The sequence below is a fragment of the Mobula hypostoma genome, chromosome 2 (assembly GCF_963921235.1).
Source record: "Mobula hypostoma chromosome 2, sMobHyp1.1, whole genome shotgun sequence".
Classification (NCBI taxonomy): Eukaryota; Metazoa; Chordata; class Chondrichthyes; order Myliobatiformes; family Myliobatidae; genus Mobula; species Mobula hypostoma.
Window position 1 is genome coordinate 117643424 of NC_086098.1, and position 17604 is coordinate 117661027.

At 51.4% G+C, this 17604-nt stretch overlaps 1 protein-coding gene across 1 annotated transcript in view; it reads left to right on the top strand.

The window, feature by feature from the left end:
- The window catches only part of LOC134342414 (epoxide hydrolase 1-like), a 77289-nt gene that overhangs the window by 38972 nt on the left and 20713 nt on the right, over positions 1–17604 (top strand). Inside the window, exons 2-3 of the mRNA XM_063040506.1 lie at positions 11095–11293; positions 15157–15337. Of these exons, the coding sequence (XP_062896576.1) occupies positions 11111–11293; positions 15157–15337 (364 nt within the window). The 5' untranslated portion in view covers positions 11095–11110. The remainder of the gene's footprint in view (positions 1–11094; positions 11294–15156; positions 15338–17604) is intronic.

The window sequence follows — 17604 nt, forward strand, 5'->3', positions numbered from 1 at the left end:
TCCCCTTTCCCCTCACCTGTCTGTCACCGTCTCCCACACAGAATTCCCCTTTCCCCTCACCTGTCTGTCACCGTCTCCCACACAGAATTCCCCTTTCCCCTCACCTGTCTGTCACCGTCTCCCACACAGAATTCCCCTTTCCCCTCACCTGTCTGTCACCGTCTCCCACACAGAATTCCCCTTTCCCCTCACCTGTCTGTCACCGTCTCCCACACAGAATTCCCCTTTCCCCTCACCTGTCTGTCACCGTCTCCCACACAGAATTCCCCTTTCCCCTCACCTGTCTGTCAACGTCTCCCACACAGAATTCCCCTTTCCCCTCACCTGTCTGTCACCGTCTCCCACACAGATTTCCCTTTCCCCTCACCTGTCTGTCAACGTCTCCCACACAGAATTCCCCTTTCCCCTCACCTGTCTGTCAACGTCTCCCACACAGAATTCCCCTTTCCCCTCACCTGTCTGTCACTCTCCCACACAGAATTCCCCTTTCCCCTCACCTGTCTGTCACCTCTCCCACACAGAATTCCCCTTTCCCCTCACCTGTCTGTCAACGTCTCCCACACAGAATTCCCCTTTCCCCTCACCTGTCTGTCACCGTCTCCCACACAGAATTCCCCTTTCCCCTCACCTGTCTGTCAACGTCTCCCACACAGAATTCCCCTTTCCCCTCACCTGTCTGTCACCGTCTCCCACACAGAATTCCCCTTTCCCCTCACCTGTCTGTCAACGTCTCCCACACAGAATTCCCCTTTCCCCTCACCTGTCTGTCACCGTCTCCCACACAGAATTCCCCTTTCCCCTCACCTGTCTGTCAACGTCTCCCACACAGAATTCCCCTTTCCCCTCACCTGTCTGTCACCGTCTCCCACACAGAATTCCCCTTTCCCCTCACCTGTCTGTCAACGTCTCCCACACAGAATTCCCCTTTCCCCTCACCTGTCTGTCACCGTCTCCCACACAGAATTCCCCTTTCCCCTCACCTGTCTGTCTCTCCCACACAGAATTCCCCTTTCCCCTCACCTGTCTGTCACCGTCTCCCACACAGAATTCCCCTTTCCCCTCACCTGTCTGTCAACGTCTCCCACACAGAATTCCCCTTTCCCCTCACCTGTCTGTCACCGTCTCCCACACAGAATTCCCCTTTCCCCTCACCTGTCTGTCAACGTCTCCCACACAGAATTCCCCTTTCCCCTCACCTGTCTGTCACCGTCTCCCACACAGAATTCCCCTTTCCCCTCACCTGTCTGTCAACGTCTCCCACACAGAATTCCCCTTTCCCCTCACCTGTCTGTCACCGTCTCCCACACAGAATTCCCCTTTCCCCTCACCTGTCTGTCAAGTCTCCCACACAGAATTCCCCTTTCCCCTCACCTGTCTGTCACCGTCTCCCACACAGAATTCCCCTTTCCCCTCACCTGTCTGTCTCCCACACAGAATTCCCCTTTCCCCTCACCTGTCTGTCACCATCTCCCACACAGAATTCCCCTTTCCCCTCACCTGTCTGTCAACGTCTCCCACACAGAATTCCCCTTTCCCCTCACCTGTCTGTCACCGTCTCCCACACAGAATTCCCCTTTCCCCTCACCTGTCTGTCAACGTCTCCCACACAGAATTCCCCTTTCCCCTCACCTGTCTGTCACCGTCTCCCACACAGAATTCCCCTTTCCCCTCACCTGTCTGTCAACGTCTCCCACACAGAATTCCCCTTTCCCCTCACCTGTCTGTCACCGTCTCCCACACAGAATTCCCCTTTCCCCTCACCTGTCTGTCAACGTCTCCCACACAGAATTCCCCTTTCCCCTCACCTGTCTGTCACCGTCTCCCACACAGAATTCCCCTTTCCCCTCACCTGTCTGTCACGTCTCCCACACAGAATTCCCCTTTCCCCTCACCTGTCTGTCACCGTCTCCCACACAGAATTCCCCTTTCCCCTCACCTGTCTGTCAACGTCTCCCACACAGAATTCCCCTTTCCCCTCACCTGTCTGTCACCGTCTCCCACACAGAATTCCCCTTTCCCCTCACCTGTCTGTCAACGTCTCCCACACAGAATTCCCCTTTCCCCTCACCTGTCTGTCACCGTCTCCCACACAGAATTCCCCTTTCCCACCTGTCTGTCAACGTCTCCCACACAGAATTCCCCTTTCCCCTCACCTGTCTGTCACCGTCTCCCACACAGAATTCCCCTTTCCCCTCACCTGTCTGTCAACGTCTCCCACACAGAATTCCCCTTTCCCCTCACCTGTCTGTCACCGTCTCCCACACAGAATTCCCCTTTCCCCTCACCTGTCTGTCAGTCTCCCACACAGAATTCCCCTTTCCCCTCACCTGTCTGTCACGTCTCCCACACAGAATTCCCCTTTCCCCTCACCTGTCTGTCACCGTCTCCCACACAGAATTCCCCTTTCCCCTCACCTGTCTGTCACCGTCTCCCACACAGAATTCCCCTTTCCCCTCACCTGTCTGTCACCGTCTCCCACACAGAATTCCCCTTTCCCCTCACCTGTCTGTCACCGTCTCCCACACAGAATTCCCCTTTCCCCTCACCTGTCTGTCACCGTCTCCCACACAGAATTCCCCTTTCCCCTCACCTGTCTGTCACCGTCTCCCACACAGAATTCCCCTTTCCCCTCACCTGTCTGTCACCGTCTCCCACACAGAATTCCCCTTTCCCCTCACCTGTCTGTCAACGTCTCCCACACAGAATTCCCCTTTCCCCTCACCTGTCTGTCACCGTCTCCCACACAGAATTCCCCTTTCCCCTCACCTGTCTGTCAACGTCTCCCACACAGAATTCCCCTTTCCCCTCACCTGTCTGTCACCGTCTCCCACACAGAATTCCCCTTTCCCCTCACCTGTCTGTCAACGTCTCCCACACAGAATTCCCCTTTCCCCTCACCTGTCTGTCACCGTCTCCCACACAGAATTCCCCTTTCCCCTCACCTGTCTGTCACCGTCTCCCACACAGAATTCCCCTTTCCCCTCACCTGTCTGTCACCGTCTCCCACACAGAATTCCCCTTTCCCCTCACCTGTCTGTCACCGTCTCCCACACAGAATTCCCCTTTCCCCTCACCTGTCTGTCACCGTCTCCCACACAGAATTCCCCTTTCCCCTCACCTGTCTGTCAACGTCTCCCACACAGAATTCCCCTTTCCCCTCACCTGTCTGTCACCGTCTCCCACACAGAATTCCCCTTTCCCCTCACCTGTCTGTCAACGTCTCCCACACAGAATTCCCCTTTCCCCTCACCTGTCTGTCACCGTCTCCCACACAGAATTCCCCTTTCCCCTCACCTGTCTGTCAACGTCTCCCACACAGAATTCCCCTTTCCCCTCACCTGTCTGTCACGTCTCCCACACAGAATTCCCTTCCCCTCACCTGTCTGTCACCGTCTCCCACACAGAATTCCCCTTTCCCCTCACCTGTCTGTCAACGTCTCCCACACAGAATTCCCCTTTCCCCTCACCTGTCTGTCACGTCTCCCACACAGAATTCCCCTTTCCCCTCACCTGTCTGTCACGTCTCCCACACAGAATTCCCCTTTCCCCTCACCTGTCTGTCACCGTCTCCCACACAGAATTCCCCTTTCCCCTCACCTGTCTGTCACGTCTCCCACACAGAATTCCCCTTTCCCCTCACCTGTCTGTCACCGTCTCCCACACAGAATTCCCCTTTCCCCTCACCTGTCTGTCAACGTCTCCCACACAGAATTCCCCTTTCCCCTCACCTGTCTGTCACCTCACTGTCTGCGTCTCCCACACATTCTTTCCCTTTCCCTCACCTGTCTGTCAACGTCTCCCACACAGAATTCCCCTTTCCCCTCACCTGTCTGTCACCGTCTCCCACACAGAATTCCCCTTTCCCCTCACCTGTCTGTCAACGTCTCCCACACAGAATTCCCCTTTCCCCTCACCTGTCTGTCACCGTCTCCCACACAGAATTCCCCTTTCCCCTCACCTGTCTGTCAACGTCTCCCACACAGAATTCCCCTTTCCCCTCACCTGTCTGTCACCGTCTCCCACACAGAATTCCCCTTTCCCCTCACCTGTCTGTCAACGTCTCCCACACAGAATTCCCCTTTCCCCTCACCTGTCTGTCACCGTCTCCCACACAGAATTCCCCTTTCCCCTCACCTGTCTGTCAACGTCTCCCACACAGAATTCCCCTTTCCCCTCACCTGTCTGTCACCGTCTCCCACACAGAATTCCCCTTTCCCCTCACCTGTCTGTCAACGTCTCCCACACAGAATTCCCCTTTCCCCTCACCTGTCTGTCACCGTCTCCCACACAGAATTCCCCTTTCCCCTCACCTGTCTGTCACCGTCTCCCACACAGAATTCCCCTTTCCCCTCACCTGTCTGTCACACGTCTCCCACACAGAATTCCCCTTTCCCCTCACCTGTCTGTCAACGTCTCCCACACAGAATTCCCCTTTCCCCTCACCTGTCTGTCACCGTCTCCCACACAGAATTCCCCTTTCCCCTCACCTGTCTGTCACCGTCTCCCACACAGAATTCCCCTTTCCCCTCACCTGTCTGTCACCGTCTCCCACACAGAATTCCCCTTTCCCCTCACCTGTCTGTCAACGTCTCCCACACAGAATTCCCCTTTCCCCTCACCTGTCTGTCACCGTCTCCCACACAGAATTCCCTTTCCCCTCACCTGTCTGTCACCGTCTCCCACACAGAATTCCCCTTTCCCCTCACCTGTCTGTCACCGTCTCCCACACAGAATTCCCCTTTCCCCTCACCTGTCTGTCAACGTCTCCCACACAGAATTCCCCTTTCCCCTCACCTGTCTGTCACCGTCTCCCACACAGAATTCCCCTTTCCCCTCACCTGTCTGTCACCGTCTCCCACACAGAATTCCCCTTTCCCCTCACCTGTCTGTCACCGTCTCCCACACAGAATTCCCCTTTCCCCTCACCTGTCTGTCACCGTCTCCCACACAGAATTCCCCTTTCCCCTCACCTGTCTGTCACCGTCTCCCACACAGAATTCCCCTTTCCCCTCACCTGTCTGTCACCGTCTCCCACACAGAATTCCCCTTTCCCCTCACCTGTCTGTCACCGTCTCCCACACAGATTATTCCCCTTTTCCCTCACCTGTCTGTCCCGTCTCCCACACAGAATTCCCCTTTCCCCTCACCTGTCTGTCCTCTCCCACACAGAATTCCCCTTTCCCTCACCTGCTGTCACCTCTCCCACACAGAATTCCCCTTTCCCCTCACCTGTCTGTCACCGTCTCCCACACAGAATTCCCCTTTCCCCTCACCTGTCTGTCACCGTCTCCCACACAGAATTCCCCTTTCCCCTCACCTGTCTGTCACCGTCTCCCACACAGAATTCCCCTTTCCCCTCACCTGTCTGTCAGTCTCCCACACAGAATTCCCCTTTCCCCTCACCTGTCTGTCAACGTCTCCCACACAGAATTCCCCTTTCCCCTCACCTGTCTGTCACCGTCTCCCACACAGAATTCCCCTTTCCCCTCACCTGTCTGTCAACGTCTCCCACACAGAATTCCCCTTTCCCCTCACCTGTCTGTCACCGTCTCCCACACAGAATTCCCCTTTCCCCTCACCTGTCTGTCACCGTCTCCCACACAGAGTTTCCCTTTCCCCTCACCTGTCTGTCACCGTCTCCCACACAGAATTCCCCTTTCCCTCACCTGTCTGTCAACGTCTCCCACACAGAATTCCCCTTTCCCCTCACCTGTCCTGTCTCCCACACAGAATTCCCCTTTCCCCTCACCTGTCTGTCACCATCTCCCACACAGAATTCCCCTTTCCCCTCACCTGTCTGTCAACGTCTCCCACACAGAATTCCCCTTTCCCCTCACCTGTCTGTCACCGTCTCCCACACAGAATTCCCCTCACCTGTCTGTCAAAGTCTCCCACACAGAATTCCCCTTTCCCGTCACCTGACTGTCACTGTCTCCCACACAGAATTCCCCTTTCCCCTCACCTGTCTGTCTCCCACACAGAATTCCCCTTTCCCCTCACCTGTCTGTCACCGTCTCCCACACAGAATTCCCCTTTCCCCTCACCTGTCCATCTCCCACACAGAATTCCCCTTTCCCTCACCTGTCTGTCACCGTCTCCCACACAGAGTTTCCCTTTCCCCTCACCTGTCTGTCACCGTCTCCCACACAGAATTCCCCTTTTCCCTCACCTGTCTGTCGCCGTCTCCCACACAGAATTCCCCTTTCCCCTCACCTGACTGTCACCTTCTCCCACACAGAATTCCCCTTTCCCCTCACCTGTCTGTCACCGTCTCCCACACAGAATTCCCCTTTCCCCTCACCTGTCTGTCACCGTCTCCCACACAGAATTCCCCTTTCCCCTCACCTGTCTGTCACCGTCTCCCACACAGAGTTTCCCTTTCCCCTCACCTGTCTGTCACCGTCTCCCACACAGAATTCCCCTTTCCCCTCACCTGTCTGTCAACGTCTCCCACACAGAATTCCCCTTTCCCCTCACCTGTCTGTCACCGTCTCCCACACAGAATTCCCCTTTCCCCTCACCTGTCTGTCACCGTCTCCCACACAGAATTCCCCTTTCCCCTCACCTGTCTGTCAACGTCTCCCACACAGAATTCCCCTTTCCCCTCACCTGTCTGTCACCGTCTCCCACACAGAGTTTCCCTTTCCCCTCACCTGTCTGTCAACGTCTCCCACACAGAATTCCCCTTTCCCCTCACCTGTCTGTCAATGTCTCCCACACAGAATTCCCCTTTCCCCTCACCTGTCTGTCTCCCACACAGAATTCCCCTTTCCCCTCACCTGTCTGTCACCGTCTCCCACACAGAATTCCCCTTTCCCCTCACCTGTCTGTCAATGTCTCCCACACAGAATTCCCCTTTCCCCTCACCTGTCTGTCTCCCACACAGAATTCCCCTTTCCCCTCACCTGTCTGTCACCGTCTCCCACACAGAATTCCCCTTTCCCCTCACCTGTCTGTCAACGTCTCCCACACAGAATTCCCCTTTCCCCTCACCTGTCTGTCACCGTCTCCCACACAGAATTCCCCTTTTCCCTCACCTGTCTGTCAACGTCTCCCACACAGAATTCCCCTTTCCCCTCACATGTCTGTCACCGTCTCCCACACAGAGTTTCCCTTTCCCCTCACCTGTCTGTCAACGTCTCCCACACAGAATTCCCCTTTCCCCTCACCTGTCTGTCAATGTCTCCCACACAGAATTCCCCTTTCCCCTCACCTGTCTGTCTCCCACACAGAATTCCCCTTTCCCCTCACCTGTCTGTCACCATCTCCCACACAGAATTCCCCTTTCCCCGCACCTGTCTGTCAACGTCTCCCACACAGAATTCCCCTTTCCACTCACCTGTCTGTCACCGTCTCCCACACAGAATTCCCCTTTCCCCTCACCTGTCTGTCAATGTCTCCCACACTGAATTCCCCTTTCCCCTCACCTGTCTGTCAACGTCTCCCACACAGAATTCCCCTTTCCCCTCACCTGTCTGTCACCGTCTCCCACACAGAATTCCCCTTTCCCCTCACCTGTCTGTCACCGTCTCCCACACAGAATTCCCCTTTTCCCTCACCTGTCTGTCACCGTCTCCCACACAGAATTCCCCTTTTCCCTCACCTGTCTGTCAACGTCTCCCACACAGAATTCCCCTTTCCCCTCACATGTTTGTCACCGTCTCCCACACAGAGTTTCCCTTTCCCCTCACCTGTCTGTCAACGTCTCCCACACAGAATTCCCCTTTCCCCTCACCTGTCTGTCAATGTCTCCCACACAGAATTCCCCTTTCCCCTCACCTGTCTGTCTCCCACACAGAATTCCCCTTTCCCCTCACCTGTCTGTCACCATCTCCCACACAGAATTCCCCTTTCCCCGCACCTGTCTGTCAACGTCTCCCACACAGAATTCCCCTTTCCCCTCACCTGTCTGTCACCATCTCCCACACAGAATTCCCCTTTCCCCGCACCTGTCTGTCAACGTCTCCCACACAGAATTCCCCTTTCCCCTCACCTGTCTGTCACCGTCTCCCACACAGAATTCCCCTCACCTGTCTGTCAAAGTCTCCCACACAGAATTCCCCTTTCCCGTCACCTGACTGTCACTGTCTCCCACACAGAATTCCCCTTTCCCCTCACCTGTCTGTCTCCCACACAGAATTCCCCTTTCCCCTCACCTGTCTGTCACCGTCTCCCACACAGAATTCCCCTTTCCCCTCACCTGTCCATCTCCCACACAGAATTCCCCTTTCCCCTCACCTGTCTGTCACCGTCTCCCACACAGAGTTTCCCTTTCCCCTCACCTGTCTGTCACCGTCTCCCACACAGAATTCCCCTTTTCCCTCACCTGTCTGTCGCCGTCTCCCACACAGAATTCCCCTTTCCCCTCACCTGACTGTCACCTTCTCCCACACAGAATTCCCCTTTCCCCTCACCTGTCTGTCACCGTCTCCCACACAGAGTTTCCCTTTCCCCTCACCTGTCTGTCACCGTCTCCCACACAGAATTCCCCTTTCCCCTCACCTGTCTGTCACCGTCTCCCACACAGTTTCCCTTTCCCCTCACCTGTCTGTCAATGTCTCCCACACAGAATTCCCCTTTCCCCTCACCTGTCTGTCAACGTCTCCCACACAGAATTCCCCTTTCCCCTCACCTGTCTGTCACCGTCTCCCACACAGAATTCCCCTTTCCCCTCACCTGTCTGTCACCGTCTCCCACACAGAATTCCCCTTTTCCCTCACCTGTCTGTCAACGTCTCCCACACAGAATTCCCCTTTCCCCTCACATGTCTGTCACCGTCTCCCACACAGAGTTTCCCTTTCCCCTCACCTGTCTGTCAACGTCTCCCACACAGAATTCCCCTTTTCCCTCACCTGTCTGTCAATGTCTCCCACACAGAATTCCCCTTTCCCCTCACCTGTCTGTCTCCCACACAGAATTCCCCTTTCCCCTCACCTGTCTGTCACCATCTCCCACACAGAATTCCCCTTTCCCCGCACCTGTCTGTCAACGTCTCCCACACAGAATTCCCCTTTCCACTCACCTGTCTGTCACCGTCTCCCACACAGAATTCCCCTTTCCCCTCACCTGTCTGTCAACGTCTCCCACACAGAATTCCCCTTTCCCCTCACCTGTCTGTCACCGTCTCCCACACAGAATTCCCCTTTTCCCTCACCTGTCTGTCAACGTCTCCCACACAGAATTCCCCTTTCCCCTCACATGTCTGTCACCGTCTCCCACACAGAGTTTCCCTTTCCCCTCACCTGTCTGTCAACGTCTCCCACACAGAATTCCCCTTTCCCCTCACCTGTCTGTCAATGTCTCCCACACAGAATTCCCCTTTCCCCTCACCTGTCTGTCTCCCACACAGAATGCCCCTTTCCCCTCACCTGTCTGTCACCATCTCCCACACAGAATTCCCCTTTCCCCGCACCTGTCTGTCAACGTCTCCCACACAGAATTCCCCTTTCCACTCACCTGTCTGTCACCGTCTCCCACACAGAATTCCCCTTTCCCCTCACCTGTCTGTCAACGTCTCCCACACAGAATTCCCCTTTCCCCTCACCTGTCTGTCACCGTCTCCCACACAGAATTCCCCTTTCCCCTCACCTGTCTGTCAAAGTCTCCCACACAGAATTCCCCTTTCCCGTCACCTGACTGTCACTGTCTCCCACACAGAATTCCCCTTTCCCCTCACCTGTCTGTCTCCCACACAGAATTCCCCTTTCCCCTCACCTGTCTGTCACCGTCTCCCACACAGAATTCCCCTTTCCCCTCACCTGTCCATCTCCCACACAGAATTCCCCTTTCCCCTCACCTGTCTGTCAACATCTCCCACACAGAATTCCCCTTTCCCCTCACCTGTCTGTCACCGTCTGCCACACAGAATTCCCCTTTCCCCTCACCTGTCCGTCTCCCACACAGTTTCCCCTTTCCCCTCACCTGTCTGTCACCGTCTCCCACACAGAATTCCCCTTTTCCCTCACCTGTCCGTCTCCCACACAGAATTTCCCTTTCCCCTCACCTGTCTGTCACCGTCTCCCACACAGAAATCCCCTTTCCCCTCACCTGTCCGTCTCCCACACAGAATTCCCCTTTCCCCTCACCTGTCTGTCATCGTCTCCCACACAGAATTCCCCTTTCCCCTCACCTGTCCATCTCCCACACAGAATTCCCCTTTCCCCTCACCTGTCTGTCAACATCTCCCACACAGAATTCCCCTTTCCCCTCACCTGTCTGTCACCGTCTCCCACACAGAATTCCCTTTTCCCCTCACCTGTCTGTCACCGTCTGCCACACAGAATTCCCCTTTCCCCTCACCTGTCTGTCACTGTCTCCCACACAGAATTCCCCTTTTCCCTCACCTGTCTGTCTCCCACACAGAATTCCCCTTTCCCCTCACCTGTCTGTCACCCTGTCCCACACAGAATTCCCCTTTCCCCTCACCTGTCTGTCACTGTCTCCCACACAGAATTCCCTTTTCCCCTCACCTGTCAGTCTCCCACAGAATTCCCCTTTCCCCTCACCTGTCTGTCACCATCTCCCACACAGAATTCCCCTTTCCCCTCACCTGTCCGTCTCCCACACAGAGTTTCCCTTTCCCCTCACCCGTCTGTCACCGTCTCCCACACAGAATTCCCCTTTCCCCTCACCTGTCTGTCAACGTCTCCTACACAGAATTCCCCTTTCCCCTCACCTGTCTGTCACCGTCTCCCACGCAGAATTCTCCTTTCCCCTCACCTGTCTGTCACCGTCTTCCACACAGAATTCCCCTTTCCCCTCACCTGTCTGTCAACATCTCCCCCACAGAATTCCCCTTTCCCCTCACCTGTCTGTCAACATCTCCCACACAGAATTCCCCTTTCCCCTCACCTGTCTGTCTCCCACACAGAATTCCCCTTTCCCCTCACCTATCCGTCTCCCACACAGAATCACTCTCAAACTCATTTTAGCATTCCATTACAATATGATCACTCTTCCCCAAAGATTTCACTGCCAGTACAGTATTTGAAAGTGACTCCTGCGAGACACCAAAATCAGCTCGATGGTGGCAGACTTTAAGTTGTGACGTAAACCCTGTTTCTGCTACTAATTTGTCTGTCTCCTCTTCCCTAGGTTCATCTTCTCCACGATGTTGCTCATTATCTTCACCCTGGTGGTTGGAGTTCTCCTTTATTCCTTGTTTTTGCGTGAGAACCCCAGGAGCATCCCGGAGGGGGTCGGCTGGTGGGGGGAGGGGGATCGGCTGGAGTTGGAGGAGGAGGATGAATCGGTCAAGCCGTTTAAGCTTGAAGTGTCAGAGCAAATGATCCAGGTAACTGTGGAACCATGGAACCAAACCAGGAATGGACTGTTAATGGGAACAGGGCCAGTTACAGACCAGGCTCTTGTAATCAAGCCTGTCAGTGTTACAGGAACAAAGGGGAGCTTTAACCCTATCCCACCTCCGCTCAGTCTGTCAGCTAGGAGGCTGACTGCTGAGCAATTCACGTAGAATGTGAGCTGGGTCACAAGAGGGAAGAGGGTCTGAAAGGGAAAGAGAGAATTCTGGCCTGTGTTTGAGGCCACAGCACACAGACCCACACTTGCTGGGTGCTACAGGCTTGTTCCCGAGGCCCCTCTATAAATCAACACTCCTAGGAACACCACTAAGGTCCCTGGGATTTAGTCCACGTTCAGTGGTCATTTTATTTGGTACCTCCTGTACCCAACAAAGTGACCACTGTGTGTATGTCCACGGTTTTTGCTGCTGTAGCCCATCTACTTCCAGGTTCAATGTATTGTGCATTCAGAGATGCCATTCCTCATTACCACTGTTATAACGTGTAGCTATTTGAGCTATTCCTGTCACTTTGAACCAGTCTGACCATTCCCCACTGACCTCTCCCATTAACAAGGCATTTTTACCCACAGAAATGCTGCAGACTAGATCTTTTTATACCATTCTCTATAAACTCTAGAGACTGGTATATGTGGAAATCCAAAGAGATCAGCAGTTTCCGGCACCAACAATCATTCCATGGTCAAAGTCACTTACATCACATTTCTTCCCCATTCTGATGTTTGGTCTGAACAACATCTGAACCTCTTGACCATGTCTGCATGCTTTTATGTACTGAGTTGCTGCCATATGATTGGCTGATTAGATATTTGCATTAATGAGCAGGTGGAGAGGTGTATCTAATAAAATGGCCACTAAGTATGTATGTCCAACCAGAACTTTACTTCCCAAAACGCATTACTTCACCTGAAATGGATTGATAGGCCATTTGGAGGTCTGTTGGAGCTGGGCAATAAAATCCTCTCCCCGTGCTCCCAACCCCTCTCCCAGAGATGGATAAACAGCGCCCTCTGGTGACTTATTCCACATACTTGCCACCTTCCATTTGTTGGAAAGAAATTTACCCCTTAGATCGCTTTTAAATTTCTCCCCTCTGAAAGCTCTAGTTCTAGCTCCCTAAACTGCAAAATGGACCTTTCATAACTTTATAAACCTCCTACGTTCCAGTGAGAACAATCCAAGACTATCCAATCTGTTCAAAGTAAATTTATTATCAAAATATGTATATGTCCCCATGTGCTGTCCTGAGATTCATTTTCTTGCAGACATTGAGTTGAACAAAGAAATCAATAGGATCAATAAAAAATGCAAAGACTGACAACCAATGTGCAAAAAAAGACGATCTGTGCATATACAAATAATAATAATGAATAAATAAACAAACATATAAATAAATAACACCGACAAAATGAGTTGTAGAGACCTTGAAAGTGGTCAGTTCAGAGTTGAGGTGAGTGAAAGTTACCCACACTGGTCCAGGAGTAATAACTCTTCCTGAACCTGGTGGTGTGGGACCTGAAGCTCCTTTCTGATGGCAGTAGCGAGAATAGAGCATGACCTTAAGGTGGGAGTTCTTAGTGGTGTGTGATGCTTTCTTGTGGCAGTGCTCCTTGTAGACCGGCAGAGTGCAGGGGAGACCTTGCTTTTGATGGACTGGGCTGTATCTACCTTCTTTTTAGGCTTTGCCGTTCTTGGGATTGGTGTTTTCATACCAGATCATGATGCAACCAATCAGGATAATCTCCACTGTGCATTCATAGAAGTTTAAGATGACTTGCTGAATCTACACAAACTGCTAAGAAAACAGGGGTGCTGTTTGTGTAATGGAACGTAATACTGGTCCCAGGACAGATCCTCTGATATGACCACAGTAAGGAATTTAAAGTTACCAACCCTTTCTACCTGTGATCCCCTGAAGAGGTCTGGTTTCCTCCTCCTGGAGTCAATAATCAGCTGCTTGGTTTTGCTGACGTTAAGTGAGAAGTTGTTATTGTGGCATTATTCAACCAGATTTTCAATCTCCCTCCTGTATGCTAATTCTTCAGCCAACGTACTTAAATATGGCATTGGAACTGTACTTAGCTTCAGTCATAAGTACAAGAAACAAGTAGAGCAGGGGGCTGAGCACACAGCCTCGGGCTACACCTGTGCTGATGAAGATTGTGGAGGAGATGTCTGCACAATCACCTTCCTCCTTTTAACAACATCCTGGTGAATCTCTTCCGCATTCTCTCTATTGCTCCCATATTCATTCTTTGTGTGGTGAGCAGGGCTGTCCACTGTGCTCCAAGTGTGATCTAACCAGTGTTTTGTTTAGCTGCATCCTAACTTCCTTCACATTACCCTCTCCAGCAATGTTGACGTTTTCAGATTTACAACTCAGGTTCCTCTGTAGATTAACAAGTCTGCTGGAAAGTCACTAGAATATAGTCTATATGGTTTAACAAAATTTTACTTCCCAAAGTGCATTCTTCACCCTTAGCAACAAGCCTGAAATGGTGGAGGAACTTAGAGATCAGGCAGCATCTATGGAAATGAATAGATAGTTGACGTTGTGGGCTGAGACCCCTCTCCAGGACCGAGAAGGAGGGCAGAAGACATCTCCTCAGTCCTGAAGAAAGGTCTTGGCCCGAAATGTCGACTACCTATTCATTTCCATAGATGCTGCCTGATCTGCCGAGTTCCTCCACCATTTTCGGTGTGTCGCTCTGGATTTCCAGCATCTATTGACTTGGTGCTGTTTATGATTACTTCACCTCGTCGGGTGAAATTCCAATAGTCACTGCTCCACCTAACTTTCTGAATGCTCTATGTTCTTTTCACTGTATCCTTGGATAGCCTTCTCTGCTGTGTATCAACAGACCGAAAAGTTTTAGCCCGAAACGTTGACTGTACTCTTTTTCTAGATGCTACCTGGCCTGCTGAGGTTGTCCGAGTTGCTCTGCTATGTATGACTCTACCAATTTTCATATTTACCTGCAATCTTACTCCTTGGACCCAGCTGCATTTGCATCTATTACAAAGAAAAGTAACAGCATTGAACCCTGCTGTACACCACTAGTCACAAACTTCCAATCAGAATAACACCTATCCACCACCTAATGTTGGGTCTAGTTTGCTTACACTCCTCTGGATCAACTGGCCACGGAGGGGCTTGTCTAAAGTCCAAATAAACCACATCTATCTCTTTGCCTTGATCAATTTTCTTAGTTAACTCCTCAAAATCTTAGTCAGATCTGTGGGACATGATCTCCCCGTTACAAAATCATATCAATCCCTACCTTTCCAAGTAAACATAAATCCTGTCCCTCAGGATCTTTTCCAACAGCTTCCCTTTGCTCACTGGCCTGTAGTTTCCAGGATTTATCCTTAGTGCCCCTTTTGAAAAGAGGGCACCGTTTGTTAACCTCCTGTCTTTTGCTACCTCACTCTTGGCTAACGAAGATGTAAAAATCTTAGTCAGGGCCCAAACAGTCACTTCTCTTGCTTCTATTTGCATCTTCTGATAAATCCCACCGGTCCCAGGGATTTATCTACGCTAATCTGCTCCAATATTTCCAGCACTCCTTCCTTCCTGCCATGGATATTCATCAGTGTATCCCTCCCATAACTCTTCTTCCATGACATTCTCCCTGATGAAAACTAATGAGAAGTATTCATTTAAGATCTCAGCTGGATCCACACACAGACTATTCCTTATACTGTCTTTTTCTAAAATGCTTATAAAAGGTTTCTGCATGTCACTACACGGTCCTTCTTTGCCTTCGTAATTTCTTTTTGTGTGTCTATGTTTAAGCGTGTGTGCACAGCCTGTTGGAATGTGGTTTGAATTCCAGGACCTGTACAATCGCCTGGACAACACGCGGTTCACCCCCCCACTGGAGGGCAGCTGCTTTCACTATGGCTTTAACTCCACCTACCTGAGGAAGGTGGTTTCCTATTGGAGGAACGACTATGACTGGCGGAAGCAGGTGGAGCACTTAAACAGCTACCCTCATTTCAGAACCAGGATTGAAGGTGGGTCCCTCAGTCCATTCTGTTCGAGATTCAATTATTATCAAAGGAGTTATAAATTATACAGCCTTCCAAGTTCAAGGTATATGTATTATCAAAGTACATATAAAACCCCAGGATTCATTTTCTTGTGGGCATACTCAATGCATCCATAATAGAATCAATCAAAGACCTTCAGGCAGGAGGAGGGGGACTTGAAAGACTGCTGTGACATTGGGACAGGAGGAATTGATGAAGCTTTGGGTTGTGACTGTCCTAGACTGTAGTGAGACGTTGGGCCTTGGAGAGGGTCCCAGACTGTGGTGAGACAATGGGACAGCAGGGAGTAGTTGTGGGTGGGTGTTGTGTTACCCATAAGTTTTCCTGTTTATCCTCTACAGTTAAGATAAGTTAGTGGACCAGTTATTGGGAACATGAGGTGTTGGTGAATAGTGGAGTTTGATGAGGGCAGACCAGTCATAGAGATCCCCAAATTCCTCAGAGCAGAGCAACAGGTCACAACTAAGCTACAGAGGTCAGGACACAGATCACAGATCATAAGATTCTCGGGAGTATTGAGTGACAGAAGGATACTGGTGAAGGTTCAGGAACAAAAGGAGAAGATTACTGGTGAAGGTCTAGAATCAATAGGAGAAGGATACTGGTGAAGGTCCAATGGTCAAAAGGAGATGGATACTAGTGAAGGTCCAAGGGTCAAAAGGAGAAGGATACTGGTGAAGGTCCAAGGGTCAAAAGGAGAAGGATACTGGTGAAGATCCAGGATCAAAAGGAGAAGGATACTGGTGAAGGTCCAGGAACAAAAGGAGAAGGATACTGGTGAAGGTCCAAGGGTCAAAAGGAGAAGGATATTGGTGAAGGTCCAATGGTCAAAAGGAGATGGATACTAGTGAAGGTCCAAGGGTCAAAAGGAGAAGGATACTGGTGAAGGTCCAAGGGTCAAAAGGAGAAGGATACTGGTGAAGATCCAGGATCAAAAGGAGAAGGATACTGGTGAAGGTCCAGGAACAAAAGGAGAAGGATACTGGTGAAGGTCCAAGGGTCAAAAGGAGAAGGATATTGGTGAAGGTCCAATGGTCAAAAGGAGATGGATACTAGTGAAGGTCCAAGGGTCAAAAGGAGAAGGATACTGGTGAAGGTCCAGGATCAAAAGAAGAAGGATACTGGTGAAGGTCCAGGATCAAAAGGAGAAGGATACTGGTGAAGGTCCAAGATCAATAGGAGAAGGATACTGGTGAAGGTCCAAGGGTCAAAAGGAGATGGATACTAGTGAAGGTCCAAGGGTCAAAAGGAGAAGGATACTGGTGAAGGTCCAGGAACAAAAGGAGAAGGATACTGGTGAAGGTCCAGGAACAAAAGGAGAAGGATACTGGTAAAGGTCTAGGATCAATAGGAGAAGGATACTGGTGAAGGTCCAAGGGTCAAAAGGAGAAGGATACTGGTGAAGGTCCAGGAACAAAAGGAGAAGGATACTGGTGAAGGTCCAAGGGTCAAAAGGAGAAGGATACTGGTGAAGGTCCAGGAACAAAAGGAGAAGGATACTGGTGAAGGTCCAGGAACAAAAGGAGAAGGATACTAGTGAAGGTCTAGGATCATAGGAGAAGGATACTGGTGAAGGTCCAGGAACAAAAGGATAAGGATTCTGGTGAAGGTCCAAGGGTCAAAAGGAGAAGGATACTGGTGAAGGTCCAGGAACAAAAGGAGAAGGATACTGGTGAAGGTCCAAGGGTCAAAAGGAGATGGATACTGGTGAAGGTCCAGGATCAAAAGTAGAAGTATTCTGGTGAAGGTCCAAGGGTCAAAAGGAGAAGGATACTGGTGAAGGTCCAGGATCAAAAGGAGAAGGATACTGGTGAAGGTCCAAGGGTCAAAAGGAGATGGATACTGGTGAAGGTCCAAGGGTCAAAAGGAGAAGGATACTAGTGAAGGTCCAAGGGTCAAAAGGAGATGGATACTGGTGAAGGTCCAAGGGTCAAAAGGAGAAGGATACTGGTGAAGATCCAGGATCAAAAGGAGAAGGATACTGGTGAAGGTCCAGGAACAAAAGGAGAAGGATACTGGTGAAGGTCCAGGATCAATAGGCGAAGGATACTGGTGAAGGTCCAGGAACAAAAGGAGAAGGATACTGGTGAAGGTCCAAGGGTCAAAAGGAGAAGGATACTGGTGAAGGTCCAAGGGTCAAAAGGAGAAGGATACTGGTGAAGGTCCAGGATCAAAAGGAGAAGGATACTGGTGAAGGTCCAAGGGTCAAAAGGAGATGGATACCAGTGAAG